This window comes from Macrobrachium nipponense, chromosome 4, assembly GCF_015104395.2.
Source record: "Macrobrachium nipponense isolate FS-2020 chromosome 4, ASM1510439v2, whole genome shotgun sequence".
Classification (NCBI taxonomy): Eukaryota; Metazoa; Arthropoda; class Malacostraca; order Decapoda; family Palaemonidae; genus Macrobrachium; species Macrobrachium nipponense.
In genome coordinates this window covers 92,206,906-92,234,520 of record NC_061100.1, presented here as the reverse complement: position 1 = coordinate 92,234,520, position 27,615 = coordinate 92,206,906, and the positions used below count along the sequence as shown (strand labels likewise).

Below are 27,615 nucleotides of genomic sequence, written 5' to 3'. Positions count from 1 at the left end.
TCCATTTACTCTGGTAAACAGGAATAACATGGTTGAAGTTGCCAAACTCGGGAATGACGTAGCTTTACTGGATTAAATAGACGTGGATGGACAGCTTCCAAAGAGGATCAAGGTGTCGTTGATTCCCAATCATTTGTAAGAAACTTTAAAATTCATCTTTTTAAGGCAGTGATACGTGACTGCCGAAATACACAATTATATAGTATGTGTGTATTTTTATATATAGTTATATATAGTTATATATATGTGTATTTGTGCGTGTATATATATATATGATATATATCTATATATATATATATATATATATTATTATATGTGTGTGTGTGTGTGTGTGTATTTCGGCAGTCACGTATCACTACCTTAAAAAGATTAATTTTAAAGTTTCTTGCAAATGAATGGGAATCAACGACACCTTGATCCTCTTTGGAAGCTGTCCATCCACGTCTATTTAATCCAGTAAAGCTACGTCATTCCCGAGTTTGGCAACTTCAACCATGTTATTCCTGTTTACCAGAGTAAATGGACGAGGGAAGCACCTTGCCAAGTGTCGCGAAAGTGTTGGTGATCTCCCATCTTTAGCATAAACCTGACAATATAGGTTTTTTAAGGCTGTGACATATACATACATTTAATTTACTTGTTGCAAATCGAATCGTCTCTGTGTTTAGTTATTTTTAGGTTTACCCCTGCGTCCATTTCTCCATCCAGTTATTAAAGTCCACACACACACATATAGTATGTGTGTATTTTTATATATAGAATGTAAGTGTGTGTGTATTTGTGTATGTATATATATATAGTATATATATTATATATATAGTGCACACACACACACACACACACACACACACACACACACATATATATATATATATATATATATATATATATATATATATATATATATGGGTGTGTATGTATGTACATTCATTATTTTCTCTCATTTACTTTTTTATCCACCCGTCCTCCCTATCAATGACGGGTATCATACTATTACGCGTCACTTTGTTCACGTGATAGAAGAGGATCACGTCTCAAGTTTTAAACAAGCTACGTATGTGGTTCGAAAACGTTTCCACTTAACATTCGAATCCTGACATCCAGGACCGCGAAATTCGTATGGTTTCTTTCTAACGAATCGTAACCTTGTGACTTTCATCACTCAGACGTTTTCCTCTCTCCACCCAGCCTCTCCCAAGTACGAAAGGTTACGCATTTATTCGTGTGAGAACAAAACCAACTGAATGGTTCTACAATATTCCAAGCGACTCTTCAGAAACTGATTAGAATTTTAAACAGAAATCTAAAAGGTAATACAAAAATATCACACTGACCCCCTGAATCACGAGAATCATGGCAGCGAAAAATCAGACAAATTATACAAGATCATTTTCGGGGGCTTACTGAGCACGGCATGACGCTATCCGTCACGAAACGTTTAGGTATTTGTGATTGTCATCCCTTTCGCCATTACTGTGCACGGTTCCGGGTAAATTTACAACGATACGTAATAGTCAAAAGTTGCCGGGCATACTTTTATTAAATATATTTATCCTCCTATTTTTCGACATCAATAATCTATGAAAAGCTCATTTCTAATAGAAATCTGTCGCATGGATAGTGCCGTGCGGAATATTATACCCGACGACCTCCTAGAAAAAAGAAAATCAGAAAAAAAAAACAATCGATGAACGTAACATGAGGCAACTAGGTGCGGAGGATAGGGATGGGGGTTGGGGGTGGTGGGGGTGAGTGACTCTCGGGAGGTGAGTCTGCCTTGCTCTGCCTCGGACCAGAAGCTTCTTTCATTCGGCGGCAAGACACCAACCTATCAGTATCTACCGGCGAGACACAGATAAGTGAACATGTAAGAAAGTGATCCTATGAAAAGCAGTGCAATGCAGTGTCAAAGTGCAAATCATTTTGTACACTTTGCGAACTATTTTAGCGGATGTTTTTAACAAAATCGCATCGATATTTTAAATGACCTTAGACTTGTTCTAAGATAGGTGATAATCATCGGTTCATTACCTGTTTTTACTGCCGACAGGATTAATGCACAAAACTCTTGAGCAGTATTTGATTAGTATATTCTGAAAGAAATACGACCGGACTGAGAGTTTTATAAGAAATCTAAAATAGCCTCCTCTTAAACATTACAATATTGACAAAGACTTAAAACCCAAGTGATAACTGATGGATACCATAAGGAATATGCTGCTGAAGTCATACGACGAAGTCTTAGGGTTCAAAGGTACCATGTATCGTCTGCACGTGATTACGGGAGACCGCAGAGGGGCCGGTACCGACGCCAACGTATACGTCGTCTTACACGACATCTACGGCAACACCACGGGACCAATCTCCTCCAATAAAATCTTCAAGAATGACAATGAACGAGGAACAACGACCACCGTCGATCTCAAGGAAGACTGCGGCGTCAACGGCCCCATTGTCAAGGTGGAGGTCTGGAGGGATAATTTTGCTGACATAACTCTCCTGGGCAAAATTTCGGAAAAAATTAGGGGACAGAAAACCAAGAGAGGGAGCGCTGCCTGGTTCCTGGACCGTATCGAAGTCGAGGAAGTCATTCCGCAAACCTATAACCCTGAGGCGGCGACGAACGGCACAGAAAACGGTTCTAACAACAATACCGCCTCGAAAGATTTGTCTGTGCCCAGGGAACCGACGACCGCTCATAGGTCGGAGGAAGGAGGCAAAGTATGGGTGTTCCCTCTTCAGCGATGGGTCGCAGCCCATAGGAAGTATCAGATATATCTCCATGACACATTCCTGCCCCAGGACGACCTTCACCCTAGTTCCCGACAAACAGATCTTGACGAGAAGAGAAAGGAATACACATACAAACAAAACGTCGAAGGTGGTCCCGCCCAGGTAATTCATTACTTCACATTTTCACGCTCCCCATCTGCCTTTTCCACTTTACAGTCTACAAACGATTTCATATTATCTGGATTACCCATTTCCACAAGCTCATATACTGTGGAAATTTACCTTTCTAGGTAGACACACTCACACACACATATACATAAATACATATATATGAATAAATATCTCGCGAGATGTAGCACCTTGAGAAGAATAATTGTATTCAAAGTCACATACTTTTTCAAATTAATGAATCAATAAATAACTCTTTATACAGAGAATGTCAACATAAGCTCACTCAAATGTCGTCTACTTGCATATAGTAGACATCGCTTGTATACAAGTTTAGTAAAAGCATACTGATGTGTTTATATTAAATTTATAGATTCACGAACATGCTAAAGGACGTAGGACGGATACAAAATTGTCTGTTATGATCCTAATTTAAACGAAATCACGTATGCGACATAAATGCAGAAGGGTGGAGTTTCCTTTTAAAGAATGATATCGCGAAAATTAACCTTCGCGTCATCCTATTTCCACGAAACTCACTCGGTTGGAGGTTTGTATGGAGTACTTGTTTGCATTTAAGGAAAATTAGTTTTTCTGGCACCCTCACAAAATGCGCTGAAACAATAAATAAATACTGTATCAAGAGTTCAGAAAGTTCTGTCCATAATAACAAATAATCTTGATTTGATATTCCCTACCTTTTACTAGAAGTGGAGCCTATTTCTGATTATTTTCTAATTTGTGTGACCATGCGCGCGCACGCACATTATATATATATATATATATATATATATATATATATATATATATATATATATATATATAATACATACATACATACATATAATCCTCAAGTCATATCGTTTTGCACATCAAGAGCAATATTGTATTCATATTTTTTTTGTAAGCAACTACCGTATTCATATATTGTTTTATAACAAGTACAAAACATCTCCTTACTTTATCTTTAATTATCTGTTAGGTATCCATAAAGGATTGGAGTTCTAACCAGTCTTGTTATTTATTCATTCGTAACACGCAAGCCAAGAACTTTGTTTTATCTGAGCTTAACCTATTTGGAAACGCCATCTGCAGTGTCACGATATCCTAGTTTTTATTATGAACTAAAAAACAAATTACGAAAATCTTCGACGATTTACTATGTTTAGACACTTCTATATTTGTATTCTATTATTACAGGCTTTACACAAAAAAATCGTTGTTGAATTCAAATGTTAATGCTGCAACTGATATACACACACACACACACATACAGACATACATGTTAAGGTTACTATCACATGTAACTCAGTATTCATAAAGAGAGGTTACTGTTATTTATTTTTTTTTTTCCAAACATCGATAATTCCAGAAACATCGACCCACCTTAACCTCTTTACAAATCACAACAAAATGTAAATCAGAAACTCTTAATATCGATAATAATGAAATTTTTCAATACACAAGCATTGGTACAATATTAAGAAAAACATACGCACACACACGCACACAGCAAACGGTGTGCATACAAAACACGCACATCTCTCCGTGATTTCAATAACCTTGTGAAACACCTAAGTTAGAGCTTGGGCGAAGTATGCTGGTAAACGCAGAGGACCTGATGTGATTGTTTAAAATTCATTATGCTTCATGCAGTTCACATACGTACACAAAATTGTTGGCACACATCCTGACGCTGGCAGCCAACTTGTATTTATTCCTTGGGCTTTCTAAAAATAATCGCGTTACTGGGCAATCGTTCATCTCGACTTGAGGTTTTTCTTAATGACCATCAGCACTTAAAAAGAGATTACCTAACGCGATCATTCATGAGGACACTTTTCGTTGCGACACGAGGGAGCATCTTCAAAGAAACGCTATGTTCTGTAAGCAAGATAAGATTCCTTTTTTCTTTATTAACTTTCCGTGATCGTGCTATCTGATAAAGTATATGACTTAAATAGGTGATAAATAATGACTACACTTTCTCCAAGATAACAACCTATGTGTCAAGGGGAAATGGCTCTTGAATCGTTTTCTAGCTATGAATGAAATTTCCTAGCATTCATTCCTTACGCTTCATAGCTATCACTGTTTTCTGATAAGTGATTGCAGGCCTCCATCCGATTCGCCGTCACGAAGGAATGTGTTTTGGAATGTCTCAGAATTTCAACCTTTACAGTTAAGTTCGAAGGTTTCGGACTACTACTCGCGGCCCCGTATATACAAAATACTATCATTGGCCTGAATCAAATTGTGTACCGAAGGAAACGTTCAAGAATTTCTTAACGTGACAATTGAAATGATTTTGAAAGGCATAGGATGAACAGGCAATCAATTGTAATTCTGAGAGAGTCAACACCGCCTTCCCTCGACTAATGAGAACTTGGGAAGGAGCGTCACTATATCAGTAGAAAACGAATAGAGGATCCAGTCTCCGGTTGTTCTTACGTAACTTTGTTCGTGGACGAATTTTATTGCTTTGAACTTGGCTTCTTGATATCGATAATAATTCTTTCATCCAGATTGCCAATGAAGTTTATTGTTAAAGAGGATTTACACACATCTTCATCGGAAACTTGACGACTTTATCTGATATGATTTGAAAACAACGTCATACTTTGTCAGATAAATGGTTAGAACACAAAATTCATCTTCTTTCCATGCTGCTTTACCAGTTGGGTTCTTTCTTTCGTCATGAACTCTTTCATCAACCAGAGCTAAACTTACGCCATAAATTCCAGGATTGGAAAGAGGCGTCATTTTTACATTTCTGATGGCGTTCTCATACAAAACGTGTTTAATGTTGGTGGTCAAAACCCTAGAAATCGTAAACTACAACACAATTGCCTTTTGGATCTGGTTACATTCATACATTTATATTTGTTAATATGGCTGCATCCTTTACATTTAAACTGGTTCTCTTCAAGGTCGCCTTCCTTAAACGGACTAGAAACTTTCAATTAAAATATGTTATTTCATTTTGAAGGCCCAAGACTTTTCGGTGACGGACGCGCATAGCGCATCGCCCAAAAAGATCATGAAAACAACAAGGTTGTTCCAAGAGCAAAGTTAAAACAACCATGAAATGCGATTCGATCTGTGACTAGTTTTCTGTCATTCAAGTTACGATATCAGCAACTCCTCAAAGCCTGACTCGAGGAAATGTGAACTGTCCAGGAATTTACACCAGAGCCCTTTCTCAACCTTTAAGTATTATCTTGATTCTCATAACGACAAATACTTGGAATTTTTCCTCATTACTGAATGAGATTCTTACTCTAAAACAAAGATACACAAGCTACAAATGTTACACAAAATTGTAAAACTCTAATTTTAATGACAAAAAGTCTTAGTTTTTACGTTAATAGTAATTAGGATTAAGCTAACAAAATATTTTTTACTCAAGGTCTATAGACCCTGGTTTTACTTACGAGTTTTTGCGATCTACTTTTACTGACACGCTCATGAAAATAATGGTGAGGTAAAGGAATCGTGTTTTCACTAAAGCTAAAATTAATCTTGTTTTCACTAAAGCTAAAACTACCGGAAGTGCAGACGCTTCCATACTCAGATCAACAGTGCATCATGCTATTATGCGTTTGAAATATGCTTTGCCTGCAATTATCCCTTTGACTATTTTATTTTAAAAAAATATCCAGGCGTCTGGTCTCTTCCTTACTGAATAAAAACTTCAACAACATATTTGTGACTCCTCAATATTTCAATTTCCTTAGAGGAGCGCATTTCTTATGCAATAAGTATTTATTTTTTAAGCACTGATAAGGGCTTTAATTTTTCACAATCATCAATTTGTTTTAAATTTTACTTATCCTTTTTATTATGGTTAATATTCCTTGTCTGCATGTCTGAGTGCTTTTCAGAAGCTAAAAATAATTACCCATAGATTACTGTGTAATCTATGGCACAGTTTCATTAGTTTTTCGCAATGGAAATTTTAGTTACAAAAAATTCATCCTAAAATTTGCAGAATTTCAATGTTCCTCTTGGGAAAGTCACGATTGTTATCAAAACTCCTATTGGGAACATGCATGATAAAGTGGATTTCATAGGTTTCCATCTGTATTATCCAAGACATTGCAACACAACCGTACTCTTAAATGCGCAAGGCATCTATCAACCAAAACATCATGCACAAGAGCATTGACATATCCTTTGAAAACCTTCGCTACCGCAAACGGCTAAAAACCTTGGCCAACAGTACGTGGTTTGGCATTTTTGTGGTCTCTTTATGTAACCCTTCTTTCTTTGCACTGTTAAATTCTTGTTACATTTAAGTCTTTGTGAATGAAAAGAACTACCAAGGTGAACAAGGAACCGAAGTGCTTTTGTTTATATTCTGCCAACATTTTTACCTCCGTATTAACCTTTCTTGTTTTGCCTCGTATAATAGTCATTCATATGTATTATTAAGAATTCATGCAATACTATAAACTGGTGTCTTATCCTTTGGTTTACAACACATTTTAAAAATTCTGCCAAACTCCGAGAGAGCCCGCATTGTAAGATCATAAAAGCGACGTTATCATGTAAAAAAAAAATATTGTAGATCGTCTCACAGATCACTATGACGACATTTTTATACATGATGCCTTAGCGTTCAACTTAGGGGCTCTAAATGCCCGTTTGTGAGCGTTACATCTGCAGGCGTGGACACACCACGTGCAACACACTACTACGCACAATCCCGTTTTCGTATGTTGTCAACAAAATTCCATGTTAGTGAACACCGCACGGGCAAACACAATTTGGTAAACAGTTGGGGAACAAAATAATAATTAAAATGAATGTGACGAAAGAGGCCGCTTACGGAAAAATCCAAAGTTTAATAACCATGAGGTTTTACTTGATGTTGTTCTTGCTGCTGTTGTTGCTGACAGCAGTCAAAACAACAGAATATCAGCAGTATGGCGAGGGGTATTTTAATGCCTTGATCCATCTCGAAACCCAATAAAAAAAGGGGTACCTGAAATGTCAAATGACGAAAAAATGCAAACCATTGTATTTCTTGGGACGTCATTAGTAACTAGAATACTTTACCTAGCTGAACTTCTGCTGTATATTAACATAATCAAAATGGATGGTATTCGAAAATGGCAGCAGATGACTCCACTGGAAATATCGCCGCCAAGTATCCTATCATATACAGTTGTTTTGTATTGCCTATACGATAACTGAAAAATGTTTTTTCTTTCTACAGATTGAAAATCTACCCAGTGACGAAAAGTTCTCGGAGGAATACTACGTGAGTATCTGCTACTTACTTTCTTTCTTTGTATCTTTAAGAAAAAAAAGAAGTTATACATATAGTCATATAAACTGGGTTACAGACGAAGTCGGTAAGGCTTTCACCATTTGTTTAATTACTTCGCTGCAGTAGTTTGCAATAATATACGAGAAATTCCTGTGAGTTCAACACGCCCAGCTACACACAAACATTATATATATATATATATATTATATATATATATATATATATATATATATATATATATATATATATATATAACCACGTAGAAATAAAGTACCACCTAATTAACATAAAATAGTGGTTAGACATGACTATCAGTTGAACCATATCGATTTTTTTTCATTTGAACCAAAAGTAAATGCTAACAACCACCATAGTATGAAAGGAAGGAAGGAACACATCCTTTCGTTAGCGACAGAAAGGATAATTTCGCTATTTGTTGGTTTTAATTTAAAACTTAGGCAAACATTCTATATTGTACTTTTTACGACGTGGGTTTGTGTGTGTGTATGTGTGCGTGCAGGTAGGGATTTTTCATCTTAATCCAATTACCAGGTCGAAATAAACATCATACAAGTTCAGAATGTGTTCCCTTCAAACGTATTAATTATTATTCGGTGCCTTTTCTTTTCAGTGGACATTCGCAAAGGAAAAGGCGACGCTTCTTGCGCAAACAAAATTAATCGAATGGACAGTTTCCAAATGGAAATCCCTCGACGACCTTCGCAGAGTTTACAAGCAGAGTTTGGGAGAACCAAAAGTGAGTATCCCAAGCAAAACAACCAGTATTTTTCATTGGTCGCATCATAATGTATAAATGCTGTATATCTAAAAGTGTTCAGAGACTGGAGGAAACTACCTGTTCCTCCAAGTGTGAATTCCTTTCGTTGTCACACACAGCTTTTTTCCAGTTTATCTAGATTCGCTCCTGCCGCTTACTGTGTCCTATAAGTAACAGTCACAAGAAACTGAATAATCAAGGGAAGTGATGTAAATGGTAACCTAATAGCAACAAATTGAAAATTGAGAAGAACTTGTCTATAACGGCTCTCGTACAATGTCGATGTAAGCGTGCCCATAAATGTACTGTTTAGTATATACATACACGCATAGTAGCCAAGCAAATATGAACATGTATGCACATATCACAACATTGATTCGTACAAGAGAACAAAGGATAGAAATATTCTTTTCATAATTGAGTTCACTTTACATAATACGATGACAAAAATATCATATTAGCTTTAAACGAAAAACACAACAAAAATGTTTTGAATTTTATCAGGATCATTAAACACCGATATTAACTAATAAATAATATTCAGCACACACTAGTACCAACCAGATAGCTCCTTCCCACCCTAAACTCATGAGTGAATTCTCTACACGCGAGTGCTCCAAAGACATTTGAATGAAAGTGCACAAATCATTTTCAGTGTTACTGAAAATGAAGAAATACTACAAAGCTTAGCGTTATTTTAATTATTGAGGACAGAGGCTTGGCCTTTGCTGTGGCATTTCAGTTCTTTCGTTGTTGGTTAGTTATGGAAGCCAAGACATTTGTCTTTTCGTCCTCTCCACATGACATAGTATTATGCAATAAATGGAAAAAATAGACCAACGCATAAAAGACCAAATTTGTTAATTGCATGAGACCATAGCAAATAGATTAGACGATTACAGGGTGCTGCTGAATCTAATTAAGCGAAATTAATCTGTAAAATTGGCAAGTTGCATCAAGTTCAGAAACTAAAAAAGTACAAATTTGCTAAATCTACAGAAAAGGTTTAGTGAGTTAATTCAAGTGTTAAAAGAAACCAGGTGAGCTCGGGTGTTCTTGAAACAGTTCGGCGGAAAAGCTGAGCATTTAAATGGACATCAGGAGACACAGAGCAAACACGAAGCTCAGTTACCTGATGTTACCTTCAAGACTCGTTAATACCACAATATATTTTCTTTTGTTTATCTAACTTTAAATATAAACACTTCATATAAGTTACCTATTTTTGCAGATTATAATGATCTAATTAATTCTATTGCATCCTTTATATAACCGAAATTAATGACAAACGCTAACTATACATAATGACTAACATATAACACTAAATAGAAAAATAACTTAATAAAAACGAATGGTATAGTGTGTCCTGGACGAAGGAAATTCAGACCAACGCGCAGACATTTTAGCACAACCCGCCCCTGTATAAATGGGGCACGAGATCATTCAGAAGCCATAAACAGCGCCACAAAAATTCCGGTTTACCAAGCAAACTATAGCTGAAAAGTGCGGCCAAGAAGGGGGAGGGGGTTTGTTGAGGACCCCACCGGGTCATAATGAACCTGTAATGTTACTCCATAACAGCCAGGTAGTCATTTCGTGCCTTTATTATTTGACACTTGCAAAACTTCTCTTATTTCAGTGTATGTCAGTATGGAGGGAGGACTGGTGGTTTGGAGCACAAAGGATCCAGGGTGTCAATCCTGTCGTGATACAACTCTGCAAATCCATCCCAGAAAAGTAAGTCTCAGATGACACATTTCAGATGAATTCAGATCCTCTATCCATTTGAGGGCTCACAGACTGAAGAGTATAATAACAGACATGCTAACAAACACGGCTTTGTCCATCAAATGACTATATAGTCTATTTCAGTGTATTTAACAATATGGTAAAAAATACTACCCTTTCAAAATGATATATAAGCTACTTCCGTTAATTCTCTTCCAGCTTTGATGTCACTGAGGAAACGGTGAAAGACCTATTAGAAGACCTGACTTTGGAAGAGGCCTTGGAAAAGAACAAGATATTCATATGTGATCTTGCTATACTAGATGGACTGGAATGTAAAGAAGACCGCGAGGTATGAGCTGTTAGTTTAAACATTGGGTTACCTGATGACCACCATGAATGAATACGCTGTACAATATGTTGAAACATATAACCCAACAGTAGCATTCTCCTTGTGTATGAAATGAAGCTTAAGTAATGTTCATAACTAATTTTAGTAATGAATGTGGAACATCGTTTTAGAAGGGATGCATGTATCATATTGCAAAGCAGCATATAATTGAAAAACGATTAAACGTACCTTCCATTACAGCTTGCAGCCCCTTTGGCCCTATTTTACCTAAATAAGAAAAACGAGATGATGCCCGTAGCTATCCAGCTTAAACAAAAGAAAGGAGCTGATAATCCAGTAAGTAATGAAGTCAAGAAGTCTTCATTTATTTTTGTCCTTTTTCCAGATTAGACAAATAAAAAAATAATTTATCTTGATAATTTTCGACATTTTTCTTATTCTAATTTTGTTCTAAATTACAACAACATTCTTTGTAAATATAGTAATTATACAAACGAAAATTAATATTATTTTTCGGGGTATGGTCACTGCTGTTAACAAGGTTAAAAATAATTATGTAAATAATTATTGCATACCAAAGTTATATAAAGTTCTGCCTAAAAACTCCCTGTATGAAATGAACAGAAATTAATTGGTTTTTAAATAACTGACTGAGCCGTGGAAGATATTATTTCCACCGCGATTACTTTATCCATACACTGATGTATATCATATTGCCATTTCAGGTATACACCCCAAAGGATGAACCAAACACTTGGCTTGTGGCAAAAATGTTCTACAATAATGCAGAAGCTCAGCACCACCAAGCTCTCACCCATTTGGGTTACACTCACCTCTTAATGGAGGGAGTGGTCATATGCACGCACAGGAATTTGTCTCCCTCTCATCCACTTTTCAAGCTCATGGCACCGCACTTCCTCTTCCTGCTGGCAATTAACACGTAAGAATTCAAACACTATATCACATACCGATCATATAATTTTACGTATTGTTGATGGTACATGTTTTCCAACATCTTTCAGATGCCAGGAAAAGAAAAGAATAGATCCTCACTATCCTGTGTAGTGCGAGTCATCATAATGCAAAAAGAAAAAAAATGGAGAAGGAATAAAATACTAAAAGCTGGGGTTTGGAGTATGCTGGGATGTGGTGCAGAAGACAAGGAACACATTATTTGAGAATCATTTCAGGAGAGAAAGGTGGATGCTTAGGCACTCAATGAGAAAAAGTGAAAGGATACTGTGTACTACTGGGAAAAACTTTCTTAACATTTGTAGTGTCAAGAAGACCGGGGCGGGTGAAAGAGGTATATATGCTAGTTGAGGGATTGTATTGGCAAGGTTGATTGTGCTAAGTGATCTGATTATAAAGGTTGGTGAGAGAGAACGAAATAGAAATGTTGGTGGCTGTGGTTTTCCTAAAATAAAGGAGAATGGAGAGCTTTGTGGAAATGTGTAGGGAAAGAAGCTTTACTGTTAGAAACACATGGTTTTCAAAGAATATTCATTAGTATACCTACAATGTAAATGTTAAAAGAGAAATGGATGGAGATATATCTGATCATTATGTGGTTGAAAACATTAAGATAGGTCAAGCATATAATTTAGAAAAAGGAGAAGAGCATGTTAAGAGAAAATGGGTGGACTGTCGGCTAGGATTCAAGAAACAACAATGGAAGACATAGGTGATGTCTAAAGTGAATGGTGTCCTGGGCCAGTGTAGTGAGCATTTTGAAGATGGTTCGTTACATGTGGAGGAGAGAGGAGAGGAATGATGATGAACAACGCTAGAAAAGGTGTTGGTTTAAGTCAGTTATGAGGCTGAAGAAAGAATGGAAAGGCTCCAAGAGGAGAGGCAGGGCTGAATGATGATGAACAACGCTAGAAAAGGTGTTGGTTTAAGTCAGTTATGAGGCTGAAGAAAGAATGGAAAGGCTCCAAGAGGAGAGGCAGGGCTGAATGATGATGAACAACGCTAGAAAAGGTGTTGGTTTAAGTCAGTTATGAGGCTGAAGAAAGAATGGAAAGGCTCCAAGAGGAGAGGCACGGCTGAATGATGATGAACAACGCAGAAAAAGGTGTTTGGTTAAGTCCAGTATGAGGCTGAAGAAAGATGGAAAGGCTCCAAGAGGAGAGGCACGGGCTGATGATGATGAACAACGCTACAAGTGGTTGGTTTAAAGTCGTTTTATGAGCTGAAGTTTAAAAGAATGGAAAGGCTCCAAGAGGAAGGCAGCTGAATGAGGATTAACCGCTATAAAAAGGTGTTGGGTTTTAAGTCAAGTTAATGAGGCGAAGAAAGAATGGAAACAGGCTCAAGAGGAGAGGCAAGCTGAATGGATGATGGAACAACGCTAGAAAAGGTGTTGGTTTAAGTCAGTTATGAGGCTGAAGAAAGAATGGAAAGGCTCCAAGAGGAGAGGCAGGGCTGAATGATGATGAACAACGCTAGAAAAGGTGTTGGTTTAAGTCAGTTATGAGGCTGAAGAAAGAATGGAAAGGCTCCAAGAGGAGAGGCAGGGTGAATGAGATGACAACGCTAGCAAAGGTGTTGGTTAAGTCAGTATGAGGAGAAGATAAGAATGAAAGGCTCAAGAGGAGGAGGCAGGGCTGAATGATGATGACAACGCTAGAAAAAGGTGTGGGTTAAGCAGTTATGAGGCTGAAGAAAGAATGGAAGGCTCCAAGATGCAGAGGCAGCTGAATGATGATGAACAACGCTAGAAAAGAGTGTTGGTTTAAGTAGTTATGGGCTGAAGAAAGAGAAAGGCTCCAAGAGGAGAGCAGGCTGAATGATGATGAACAACGCTAGAAAAGGTGTTTTGTTTAAGCAGTATGAGGCTGAAGAAAGAAGGAAAGGCTCCAAGAGGGCGGTAGGGCTGAATGATGATGACAACGCTAGAAAGTGTGGTTTAAGTCAGTATGAGGCTGAAGAAAGAATTTGGAAAGGCTCCAAGAGGAGAGTACAGGCAGGGCGGAATGATGATGAACAACGCTAAGAAAGGTGTTGGTTTAAAGTCAGTTTTATGTAGGCTGAAGAAAGAATGGAAAGGTCGTCCAAGAGAAGATGGCAGGGCGGAATGATGATGAACAACGCTAGTAAAAAAACAAAATGGGGTGGGGGGGGTATTTGTTGTTTAAGTCAGTTATGAGGGCTGAAGAAAGAATGGAAAGGCTCCAATAGGAGGGGGGGGGGGGGAGGGCGCAGGGCGAATGATGATGAAAACAACCTAGCAAAGGTGTTGGTTAAGGTCCAGTTAATGAGGCTGAAAAGAAAAGAAATTGGGAAAGGCGCTAACCAAGGGAAGGAGAGGCAACCGGCTGAAAAAGGAATGAGATGAACAAGCTAGAAAAGGTGTTCGGTTTAAGTCAGTTATGAGGCGTGAAGAAAGAAGGAAAGTGGCTCAAAGGAGGAGAGGTAGGCTGAATGATGATGAACCAAAAAAAAACAAAAAAAAAAAACGCTAGAAAAGGTGTTGGTTTAAGTCAGGTTATGGAGGTGAAGAAAGGAATGGAACGGGCCTCCAAGAGGAGAGGCAGGGCTGGCATAGATGTAATGAACAACGCTAGAAAAGGTTTGATTGGTTTAAAGTCCGTTATGGAGGCTGAAGAAAGAATGGAAAGGCTGCCAAGAGGAGAGGCAGGGGCTGAATGATGATGAACAAACGCTAGAAAAGGTGATGGCTTTTAAGTCAGTTATGAGGATGAAGAAAAAGAATGGAAAGGCCCTCCAAGACGGAGTGGCATGGGCTGAATGGATGATGAACAACGCTAGAAAAGGTGATTGGTTTCTTAAGTCCAGTTACTGAGGCGAAGAAAGAATGGAAAGGCTCCAAGAGGAGAGGCAGGGCTGAATGATGATGAACAACGCTAGAAAAGGTGTTGGTTTAAGTCAGTTATGAGGCTGGAAAGGAAAGATGAAAGGCTCAAGAGAAGGCATAAGCTGAATGATGGTGACTGAACAACGCTAGAAAAGGTGTTGGTTTAAGTCAGTTATGAGGCTGAAGAAGAATGGAAAGGCTCCAGGGTTGATGCAGTTACAAGTGAGATGTTAGTATGTTAGTGAAAAGTATGACTGGCTGTCTGACCAAGGTTGGCCTGTATTTCCAGATGAAGGGAAAAGTAAGGTTTTATAGAAAAGCGTGTGAGTGTGACGAATAATAGTTTAACTGTAAAAAGGTAAGGCGATAGAGGTAACGATTAAAATTATAAGACAACATTTCCTAGCATACCATGTAAGTACTAATAGGGGAATAACCGTCTGGGTTTAGGCAAGGATGAGGGAGTAAAGCTCAAGTGTATGGTATGAAACACTTATCTAAGTACCTTGAAACTACGGGGAAAATCTGGAAAACTATGTATGGTGATGTAAAAAAAGGTTTACGATAAAATCGATAATTACTGTGGAGGTGCTGGTAATATATAGATAAACTGTTGACAGCAATTAACGTTTTTTATTTTATAATGGCAGGTGTGTTAGAACTTACAGGGGGGAGAGGGATGGTGTAAAAGTGTATGCCACTGTTCGTCTTCAATATCTCTGTGGAGTGAGTGATATAACATCAGAAAAATGACAGTAAATGTAAGAACGAAGTTGCAGGATAAGAAGTTGAGTCATCAATGGAGTGTGGAATGGTTGCAGTTTGTAAATAATTTGGGATAGTGAAGAGAAACTGACTAACTTGCAAAGGAGTTTGAAAGCATTTCAAAGAGATGAAAGTTAAGAATAAAAGTGTGCCGCAGTAAAGTTATGAGAGTAAACAGAAATTTAGATGTAACAGTGAATGTTTATAGGGATGCAAGAAGACTGGATATGGCTGATTTGTGTAGGTACTTAGGAGAAACAGTGATGGTAGACTGAGAGAAGAAATGAATCACAGAATAGGTTTTATTATTATCAAAACCACTGAGTTGATTATCAGCTGGATCAAGAAAGGTGGTGGTATACTAAAGATCAGGAGGAGACTTAGATTGTCTGTGGACGCCATAGTGGGAATGTTTGACGGGACTTTTGAGCCAACTAAATGTGGATGTAGAATATGAATGAGGGAAAAAGGGTGATGAATTTGAGATGAGCTCTTTATGTAGTATACAGAGTATGAAGAATTGATTTAGTAGAAATGCATGGGTGAATAGGAGAAAGGATGTATCAGAGTATTCTGAGAAGGTCCTTTCATGTGGGAAGAGAAGAACGTATGATGTAGGTTAGCGAAGAGATTATAACCCTGAAGTGTTATAGGGAAGGAAGAGAGGAAGCCATAGAAAGGGTTGGATAGATGGTGTGAAAGAGGTACTTGAATGCCAAGGCCTAAATATCCTGGAAACACGAGGATGCCTCCAAGACAGTGGTGAATGGCGCTCTGTATGTTGGGGGACGAGCCCTCTCTCTATGTTAGTGTATGACACAACTAATGTTGCGCAAGTTTTAATGTACAGTAGGTTCATCCATGACCCAGCAACTGATGTGGCTCTGCTGAACAGAGAACTTTTCTTATATATGGAGCCACCCTTGTTAGGCAAAATTACTCAAATTTATACATAACCTCTAAGTATTTATATTTCTTTAATCCGAGACCCTGATTACCATAATTTCTACTGCAATATGTATCCGAAAACCAAATTCCATCATTATCAGTGTTCATGGCAGAGAAGTATTCGTATTCAAGTGGATGATGGATTGTAATCATTGCCAGTGAGAAACATCACCATTTTTTTCCTTTATGGATATCAACTGGACGGATTCTTTATGACTTGGGGAATCAGGACGTTATAAATAACACGTGGCAAACAGACTGTATAACATTAGTACCTTAATTTTGAAATAAATTCCACCAAAGCTACTCTATAATTCTCCCAATCCCAACGCAATATAAAACGGTGTTTCTGAAAATATCTTTACAGGCGAGGACTTGAGAAACTGGTGTCTCCTGGTGGATGGGTTGACAACTGTATGACGCAAGGAGTAAAGGGGATATTCAACCTCATGAAGAGAGGCTTCGACAGATGGAGTTTCCTGCGAGAAGGAAAGGTTCGTGATGAGATAGAATCTCGTGGCTTACTTGACAAAGAGATTCTGCCAGATTATCCTTACCGAGACGACGCAGTTCCTCTCTACGACGTCATTAGAGAATATGTCAAAACTGTAGTGGAACATCATTATGGTAAGCAGTGTTATTGAACTGTCTGCTCTTAATATATGGTATTGATTAAATAGTACATTACAATATTACATGCTTAATAGACAATAATCATAATTTTTCCACGGAAACTATATACTATTGTGAAATCTAATAATTTTCCATACAACACAAACACAGGCACACATGAGTGAACTATATAAATAAATAAATAAAATAAATATATATAATATATATATATATAATCTATATATATATATATATATATAAATATATAATATATATATACTTATGTATATATATGGTTTTACCGAGTATAACATATGCGTGTCAATTTTTATCAGTAAAGATAGCAACACGTTTTAAATTATTTTACAGATACTGATGAGAAGGTACATCAAGACTGGGAGCTTAAATGGTGGAGACACGAACTCGTTAAACCTAGAGATCAAAACGGAGTTGGTTTACAAGATATTCCAGGAGATTCCCGAGAAGGTAAATATAGGTTTCACAGCGCACTTGGTTAAACAATATGCAGAAGATGATTCTTGTGTCAAGGCTATTTTTTCCTAGAGACAAAAAAGAAAAATAGCCTTTCACTGGAGTTGAATCTACATGCACAAATGTTTAGGTGAATTAAATTATATTCTTATGAATTATATGAATTAAGGAAATTAGGGATGTTAAAAAAATTCTGGATAATCTTGACAGCTGGGGTGGAGAACACACTGATGGTTTCTTCCCTTTCTTTTTTACAAAAGTTTGTAGCATGTTATCTCCCAAGTTTGGTAGATTCTATAGATTTTTATGTCGATGTGGTATCTTTGCGGATGACTGCAAACTTAGTAATACAGTACCTGTGGTTAGGAGGACTTTTACTATAAAAATGTTCAGTGGCTTTTAGTTAAAATCATATTAATCTTTATCAGGATATTTCTAAATACTAATTGTTTTTGTTTGCAAGCACTGCCTAGCCACGGATACTGTATATACTAATACATACAAAGTAGAAGGAACTACATATATATATTTGCATTCTAGGATTTAGAACTGTTGAGGAAGTCATTGACACCGTCACATGCATCATTTCAACGTGCTCCCTAGGACATGCTGCAGCTAATTTCCAGCAATATGAACAGTATGGCTTTGTGCCAAATTATCCCGGAATACTTCTTACTGATTTACCGAAAGAAAAGGTACTGTGCAGTTTTTTTTTCTAATTAAGATGGTCATGCATTATATTGATTGTTATTTCAAGTTTTCCACTTTATATTCTGCTTTCCTATTAGCTGCTGAAAGCGTGAATATTGAATCTTAACCTAGTAAAAAAAAAAAAAAAGATTTTTCAGCACCTTTATCCGGTAAATTTTTATTTCAAACTTAATTTTCACAAATCTAATTAAACTGACTTTTCAGAAATCCTACTCTGAAGAAGACATCATGGCAATACTTCCGGATAAGAGAATGACCCTTGACATCATGGTAATCACAAAACTGCTTTCAAGCAGAGGTACCAAAAGTCTAGGTGACTTTGAGATGCAGTATCTCTATGACCCAGTTGGAGTCCAAGCAGCTGAGGAGTAAGTATACATAATTGTCCTTTGAAATTACTATTTCACCTCTCACCTGTTAAATCATTGACATTGCTAAAAGTTATCTCACTATATAAAATCATGAAAAAAATATAAATTTTCTAATAAATTCAGTTGTATTTGTCATATAGCTTCTGGGGTTTAGCCTTGTCACGTGCAATAATATAACATTAGGTGGTGCTTCTAACTTGCATACTCAAACTCCTTGGATATTTTGGACCTTCTCTTCCAGTACCCCTTTCACTCTATTAGTCCAGCAAAGTTCTTGTCTTCTCTTCCCTAGAAATACAAATGATTCACTTTTCACCAACTTGTCTTTCATTATTTTTCCTTTGCTGAAACCCCTTAAAGCAATATCCATTCTTTCACCTACACTAATCTTTCTACGCTGAAACCCCTTAAAGCAATATCCATTCTTTCACCTACACTAATCTTTCTACCATTTCTGCATGTCTCCACATTTTTCGAGCTTTTGTGCTTTTACGACAGATTTACTAATCAAACAATTCCTCTTGAAATCTTCAACCTTTTCTTCCATTTACTTTCAACAACAGTAACTCTGTTTCATAAAAGAGAGTTGGCTCAACAACCCAATCGTATATCCCCTTGGATTGCGTAACACCTGAAATCTTTCCAGTATTGATCACATACGCAGTTACCTTCCTTGCTTCACCTGTGCTTTCATCTATTATTTTTATTCCCAGGTTCATATATGAACCATCCTCTTCCTCTCCGCCACAATCCATATTAAAATTCAGTCCTCCATCCTTGTGTTTTCCATTTACTCTCATAACCTTGTTCTTGTCTGACAATAAATTTTACACGAAACCAATCTACATATTCTAACACTCCTTGCTTCCACTTTGTATTAGGCCTGCATATGATGCTTATTTTTTTGTTAACTTTTACCCTCAGTCTTCTGTTTGTTTCATAACAACCACCTGATCCACACCCCCTTTCAATGTTTAAACCCACACTTGTATTCTTTGATTTATCCTTGTCGTATAATTCGTACAATTGTCTCCGTTACCTTTCAGTACTGTAACAGTTATTCATCTCATGCATTCATACAAATCCCTTCCTCATCCAAACATATTCCACAAACCCTGGCAGTCACTAACTTCATCCTTCACCATGGTATTGTTAATTCCTGGGTGTCTTTCCATTCTTCTTCAGCCTTACTTACCCAACAAGCATTCTCAAATTTAAACTAACCCTTTCCTGTTTTGTGGCATTCAGCTCTGCCACTCTTATTATCTTTCAAGTTAAACAAATATTCAAAATACCCAATTGACCTAAGATTTCATCCTTCTCATTCCTGTAAACAATGCCTTTTCAGCTTTGTGTCACTCAAGAGTAAGAAGATCGAACCTTTTCTCATTGAACAAATCAACCACCATACATTTTTTCTTGTGCACCGAATCTGTATACATTCGGAACATCAAGGCCCAGAATTTTATTGCCTCTCTGGGTTTTTAAGACCAGTGTAGGATATGAAGCCGTAAACTTCATGGCTCCACCTATTTTGTGACTTTCTCACAATCCTGAGTAGCAAAAATTTTATTATTTTCTTTTCTCACAATTAAAAAAAAAAATTGAAACCTGATCTCAGATGAGGTTAATCTGCAATGTGGTGATATTTTTTCCAACCATGAGATCCACAAACCTTCAGTAGGCTCTCCGTGCCTCAGCATACGCTTTACCTATTTCCCAAACCATTGGCACTTAAAGGGCATCAATGTTTAGGCTGTGCTGCTGCCTACTTCCACCACGGTGACAGTTTCCAATAAATAGGCTGCCCCGAAATATTACCATTGGCCTCGAAAGAGGGAAGCTTAGCTGCTATTTACAGGAAAATTTCCTCCACTAAGCAACTACACACTCATCTACCTTAGGATACAGTGCATTAGAATCTCAAGACATTTATACTTCCTAGAACATTATTTTTTAGGCACCAGTATGCTTGTCTGTGTCCATTTTTAATATGTTATATTCCTGTAATTCTGTGGTTTCTGCACGAATGACACTGATTCTTATTTCCTGTGGACCAAAAAAAAAAAACTTTCTTGAATTTACATTATTCTAGGTGCTTTAACATCGTACTCAAATTAATCAGTATAATTAATCCACAGACATTATTTCATAAATTCATAAAGAAAAAAGGGAAGATAAATGGTTACTACAATTATTCCTGGAATTACTGACTTACTGATATTCCAGTTATTAACTTAAAATTTCCTTTGCAGTTTCAAAAAGAACTTGAAGAAGCTGAGTTACGCTACGAAGGGAAGGAATATTGACAGAAGATGGAAATTTGAGTGGATGGACCCAGATATTGTGCCAAATTCCATCAGTGTTTAAATGTCTCATCTTCAAAATAACATTTAAAAATACAGATTATGATATTTACTGACAGCTTAAGATGTCAGAGGCAATTTCATTGTGTTGAAATAACCACCCCTAAACACTGATGTGTATTTTTTTAAATCTAAAAAATAAAGTTTATTACAATATTTTATAAATGCTGACTGTTATGCTTCCTTATAAGTTAGCATTGAACTTCTCACATGAGAACTCTATAAGAGTATGTTTGTTCTTACCGAGGTTCAAAAGTGAAACATCACTGTTATTGTATAGACTTGTGATAAGGAAAATGATTCTACCTGGAAAATTGCTTTCCCAAATCAACAACTGAACTTTGTCAAGATTTTTGCTACCAGTAATTTTATCCTTAATGTGCCTATTGTTATTACTGTAAAATGGTTATTGTATTTGGCGGTATAGAACTGTATATGAGGAACTCCAAGTACTACAGTATGATGCATATGGTTTATTAAGAGTTAAATGTAAATGTAGAATGATTTATTTTTTGCCGGTGCTCTACATTTTTATTTAATACAGCGCACTAGGTAGCTGATAAAAGCAGACTTAGTGTTATACACACTCCCATAGGTAATTAAATGCTACAATATTCATGCGATTTTTGCTTATTTTAGCATGTACGGATATCTTGCTTACAGGTAACTTCACTATTTCTTAACAAAGCCACACAGTGACATGGAGAATATTTGGTAGCTCCCAGTCTGATTTTCCAAACCTTCAGTACCATTTCCAGAATACCCTTATAGTTTTGCCATTTGCAGTTCTGCCGTTACTGTCGCAATGAACGAACTGATATACAGTACCTGTTTTAATTGTTACCTTGATGTTTATCACAACACATCGCGTTTGTGTACAAGAAGCTTGTATATATCCTAACTCAAGGCTTGGAGATATATTCCATGAATGTTATTTCCACTCATTAACAGTAGCAGTTTGTCGTAAATTCTGGACCAAAGTTTTATGACCTTGTTCACAGTTACACAGTTATGTGGAAATGAGAAGCTATGCGGTGAAAAATTTATGAATATCTGAAATGTGCTAATGTTTTGTTGACTACTGTTAAAATGATCGTGGACTTACATATTTTCATAAGAATTTTGTTATTATAAATGTAAGGTATTTTATAATAAAACTTCACAAATATGACAGAACATTAATTATCCTTATAACTGTTTCCCTGTATGCTACCTGACCAGATAAATTTTCACCTAAATCTATATTTCACTTCATTTTGTTTTAAACTTATAAAGGACAGATTGGTGTTGGTACTAAATTTAATTTAGGAAAAATTATGACCTAAGTTTGATGTTAGAAATTTTATTTTTGGGAGAGTTATGACCTATTTTGATATTAGAAATTTGTTTTTTGGAAGAATTATGACCCTATTTTGATGTTAGAAATTTTGTTTTCCTTTCAAAGATATGGCTGAAACCATATCTTATGTGGTTTTCTTGCCCTTGAACAGGTGAATTAAAGGCTGTGTGTCTGATCAAAGATAATGGCGTAATCTCTTCCCAGGATTTATATCCGTCTACTAATGGTGTTTTCTTTCTCTCTTTCATAAATATCATTTTAGCCACCACCATGACCCAAGTATCACATATTTTTTCACTGGTTAAAAAGCAATCCTGGTTTAGTACCTTTTTTTCCTTCGTCCCACAAGTCCGCAAAATCATTTCGATACTTATTTTCTACTGCATTGCAATCTCGTTCTTTTAAGACGTTGGCCGATCACACTTCCTCGGAGATGGATATCCCTGTCCCGTTTCCTTTAAATTTTTTCGCCTTTGAACTGCCCAAGATGCCTACCTTCATAACTTCAAGCGATCTAGATTTAAAGGTTGATTGATTAAGCTGATTTTGCAAACTTGCATCACATCAACACTCATAAATGATGGAAATATACCTCCTACAATATGAGCAAAATTTCTCATAAACTAACGTCATTCTATCTGAGAACTATTTGAAGTCATTTACATTTCTTAGCCTATAACTCAAAAACGAAACAGTCTCAAATGTCCCAGTCAAGGATACTCGACTAGGAAGTCTCAACTAAGGTGGTGAAGACTGGTTCACTGGCAAAGGGCTGGATAACAAATTCCAGAAACTCGGGGCAGATAAGAATTTCAAGGCGTTTTGCAGTTTCTCCTACTTTTTTGCTTTTCACAATACACTGCAAAAGTAAACACATTTGTACCAGAAAGGCTCTCATCATGCAATAAGCAGAAGCAGATTTTTCTTCAGTTTTAAATCTTTATGTGGAATTTCTTGCCTTGCCTTTCAGGTATTCCTGCAGTCAATTATTTGATCAATCCTTTGAAGGATCTCATGATGCCCACAGTGTGCCCAAAAAAGGGAACTACCCTGTGTAATCTGAGTACTGGAACCACTAACATAAATCATTGTGTCTGAGACTCAGGTGCCAACCTTTTTCGACAGTTAGATGTGAGCAGTGTCAGCTCTCATCAAGGGTAGCCTGCGTGCCTTTAAGTGTGGCTATCTGCTGTTCTCTTTCCAAAAAAGGGGAGAATATTGAACCTGGCTTTTTGCACGACTACATCTGTTAAGTCGCATTTTCTTTCTCTAGTTATCTGGTTTCTCCACTGGAACTGTCATAATGCTTTGTGAGGGATGGGGTTCCCGCTTGTCACTCTCTAGAAGTGTTCGCGAACTGTTGGTGATTAGATTAGTGTCAAATAGTAGGATAAAGCATCGACTAAGTTGGTTTTTTCAGTAAATTATTAAAATTTCGAACAGGATGGCAGCGAGTGGCATCAACTGTGGTAAGAAATCGAGGAATCTTGCTTGCCTTATGATGATTTAGCAGGAAGGGAACTGGCATTTCTTATCTGTGAGACATCAATAACAACCCTAACCAAAAAGATGCAAAAATCTTCATAGACAAATTGGAAGGACATGATCCTTCAAACTGGAGCAAGTCTGCAGAAAATATTATGAAAATAATTGACGGAGTACCAAATAAAATTCAAGTGATCAAGAGACATAAAGAAAATTTACATCAATAAACACATTCCAATAAAGAAAATGAATAAGGTGAACATAGTGAATATAATGATTGATGCAATAGGAAAACGAATGCCTAAAGCATGTAATCTATGTAAGGTGTCGTATAGCATTGTAAATCCACAAAACCTGATCAGGAAATGCTATGCATACCACGTACCTACGCATCCTCAATGTGCAGAAGTCCAGCAAAATAAAAGTAAGGACACAAGAATATTTTGCTCAACATGTCTATCATGCATAGATAATGTTATTAAATCAAGACTTAATGTGCAAATAGTGGAGGATGAAGAAGATGAGGAAGTGGAAGAAGATGAAAACAGAAAAGAAGAAAATAAAACTGAAGTGATAGAAAAAAATAATGAAAACAAAGTGACAGGATAAGAGTATAGAAGCAGAGATAATCATTGATACTACATATGAGGCAATACAGCAGCATACATACAATGAAATAAATTACGACATGACAACACAAAATAAAATCTCAAAGAGGCTGTACCCAGATCTTCATACCGATGGGAAAGAGCAAGAAAAAAAAAGAAAAGAAAGACAGTCTACACCTTTTTGAAAAAAGGGAATTGCAGGTTCGCTGAAAGATGTCACTACAAGCATCCCAAGGAATGTCACAATTATGAGATTTATGGCAAATGTGCATACCTAGATGGCTATGAGGATGAGTGCAGCGATCTACATCCAAAAATATGCAAAAACCTTAAAGAAGGAAAAGGATGTAAGTTAAAAAAAAATGTAGATATATGCACCCTGTAGCCATGAATCAAAATCAAATAAATAATACAAATAAAAATAAAAATGAAGCAAATAAAGAGAGGAACGAAGAACGTGAGGTGAAGGGGGGGAAAAAAAACAAGCCATCACCGTGTTATGAAATGTCAGCATCGAGATTTCAGGCATCAGCACCCAGATACAGTGCAAGGAACAAACACTGTACATATGATGCCAGGGGATGGTGCAGATACAGAGATACATAAATGCAGATACATACACAAAGTGAGTAAATATGAAGATGGATGATCAAATGTATTGGAAAAGTTGGATATTTTAATGTCAGAATTTCTGGAAATGAAGAAAAGAACCACATACCAGAACAGGAATGAGACATTGGAAAATCCTTATTATTACCCATATTAAATGATGTGGATGGCACGTAAACCACCATAGTGATGAACACGCAGGGTTTAGTTACAAGTAACTCAAAAAGAAAAATAAAGTTCTTAGAAGAACTAAACCAAACTGAAAAAATAGATATGATGAATATAAGTGAAACTGGTAATCTAAAGAGACTGGTAATGATGATCAGATAAAGGGGTTCTAAACTTATAGATCAGATAGGAAAAATAGGAATCAAGGGGCAACTGAGATATATGGGAGACATAAATCAAGGAAAAATATGTGAGAAATATAGTAACTCAGAATGTGAATTAATAGCGGTAGAATTTGAACCTGAAAAATTAGTGAACATTGTAATATATAGACCCCCAATACTAAAGAGTTTGACATAATAATAGAAAAATTGGATGATGTATGTAGAAATCACAAAGACTGGACCATACTCCTATCCGGAGACTTTAACTTTCCTTGTGTAGGTTGGAAAGAACAAATAGGAGATAGTGGTTGTATTTATACATATAAAAAGAGAGTAATAGTAGTGTAGAAGATAATATGCAATTCGAAAAGCTATAGATATGCTAATAGAACACAAAATTCAACAAATCACCTGCCAACAAGAAAAGATGATATTTTAACCGTAGTATTTGTGAACGAGGTGAATTCGAAAGTCTATGTTTTTTTACATAGTAATATACTCTAATATATAATTGTGGATTTTCATGACCAAATTGGTCATCACGAGATTGAGAATTTATGCAATCAAGTCTGCTGCTGTGATACGCTGGAAAGATATCCAATTTTATTATGGAGAAGTGCAACAGCTTGATTGGCATCATGGAGTGTTTGTCTCAATCAAATTTCGATATGTCTTTGAGTTTGGTTGTGGACGTGAGAAACAATGTCCATAACTGTTGTTCATCTGCTTGAACGCAATCTACCAAATTCTGATATACCGACATGTCATGTGTCTCTAACAATTCTCTTTGAGCTCTGATCAGCAAATCAGGGAGGAGAACGAGCAAGGAATCTGTTTGTGTAATATCAGCTGCAGTCATTGTTGATTAACATACTTAAAATTTCACTACAAAGAAGTGATTCGGCAGCAAGTAGTCTCTGAATTCTGTGTGGCAGATTGCAATAGTCACCATAATCTGTCTCACTCTTTCAGTGAAACCTTTCGGCCTATCCCAGACAATTTTGGACAACCCCACAGCCAGATCGTTGCCTTCTAGATAAACAATTGCTGAATTTTACCTACGATTCCACAGGTTTAATGTAGGGTCTCCTAAGTGTGAAATTAGGCTGCTGGGTCATCTATAAATCGCAATCTATATGTCTTCATTCTGAGGGAGGTGAGCAGGAATCTGCGAATGCCCTACCAAAACTACCCTGAATACCATTATTCACTCAATGTTCCTCAAGACTTGTTGATTTAGACTATCCTGTTTGAAGGACCAAAAATGTTGTGAATATTGTGTCACAACTGGGCTCTGGTTCTCTCCTGATGGTTTTGGAGAGGGATATTGTCATGGAAAAAGACTGGATCTTCTTTTTCCCCGACAAATCTTAGCAAGAAGAAAAATGCAAAAGGCTAAGCTGGTGTTTATCTTGTGTATAATTTTGAGTAGAGAATATTCTTGAAGAAGAAGTTGGTATTGTAAATTGTTTAGTACAAATTTATAAATCTATCAAATTTATGTATTAGATTGAAATGTTGCTAAATTATCCAATGTTGAGCCTTTGATGGAAAACCAAGGTGATGACCGAAGTTGCAGAGCTAACACAGCCTCCTTTCTTAGGATGCCTTAATAGAAGGAGGAAACAGTTAGCTAACGTAGTCATCTCCACAGCCAAGATATGTTGAAAGCAAGAGCCTTAGTTATGGTGTAGAGTTAACTGTAAGCAACTTTGCAATCCTAAGCTCCGTGTCCACAACCTTTCATTGATGGGTCACTGAGTAACCAAACTGTAGTAGTATTTTTGTTGATTGGCTCTGAAAGTTTATGATTCTGTTTGTAGGCTGCATGGCCCACCGCGTGGTCTGTTCAGTGTTGTGTTAAATTTTAAATTTATTTTTGTAATAAAATTGTAAAACCCTGACTTATTTGCTGGACCTTTTATAATAACGCAATGTTTATAGGTTTTACCCTTCAAGCCAGACCATCCTAGTCTCATATAGAATCCACCCCAGTTGGACGGAAAATTTCCGACATTTGGTCCTTCGAACTGGATGGTCTGAATCTGTGAGCATCAAGAACGTCTAGCATGTAATTTTTTTTTAAAAGTAATTAACGTAACTTTAAAAATGTGAGCTGCTAG

At 36.7% G+C, this 27,615-nt stretch overlaps 1 protein-coding gene across 3 annotated transcripts in view; it reads left to right on the top strand.

Annotated features, from left to right (window-relative positions):
* Positions 1-22,287, top strand: part of LOC135211017 (polyunsaturated fatty acid 5-lipoxygenase-like) — an 81,159-nt gene extending 58,872 nt beyond the window's left edge. For 2 of the 3 annotated variants that reach the window (XM_064244038.1, XM_064244040.1), the window contains 11 exons: positions 8,123-8,167; positions 8,808-8,933; positions 10,594-10,691; positions 10,902-11,034; positions 11,275-11,370; positions 11,760-11,974; positions 16,935-17,194; positions 17,549-17,665; positions 18,212-18,366; positions 18,587-18,750; positions 21,009-22,287. In XM_064244038.1, the coding sequence (XP_064100108.1) occupies positions 8,123-8,167; positions 8,808-8,933; positions 10,594-10,691; positions 10,902-11,034; positions 11,275-11,370; positions 11,760-11,974; positions 16,935-17,194; positions 17,549-17,665; positions 18,212-18,366; positions 18,587-18,750; positions 21,009-21,123 (1,524 nt within the window). In that variant the 3' untranslated portion in view covers positions 21,124-22,287. Of the gene's footprint in view, positions 1-1,873; positions 2,896-8,122; positions 8,168-8,807; positions 8,934-10,593; positions 10,692-10,901; positions 11,035-11,274; positions 11,371-11,759; positions 11,975-16,934; positions 17,195-17,548; positions 17,666-18,211; positions 18,367-18,586; positions 18,751-21,008 lie in introns of those variants that run through there. The other variant, XM_064244039.1, reaches the window with a different exon arrangement.
* The last annotated feature ends 5,328 nt before the right edge of the window (positions 22,288-27,615 follow it).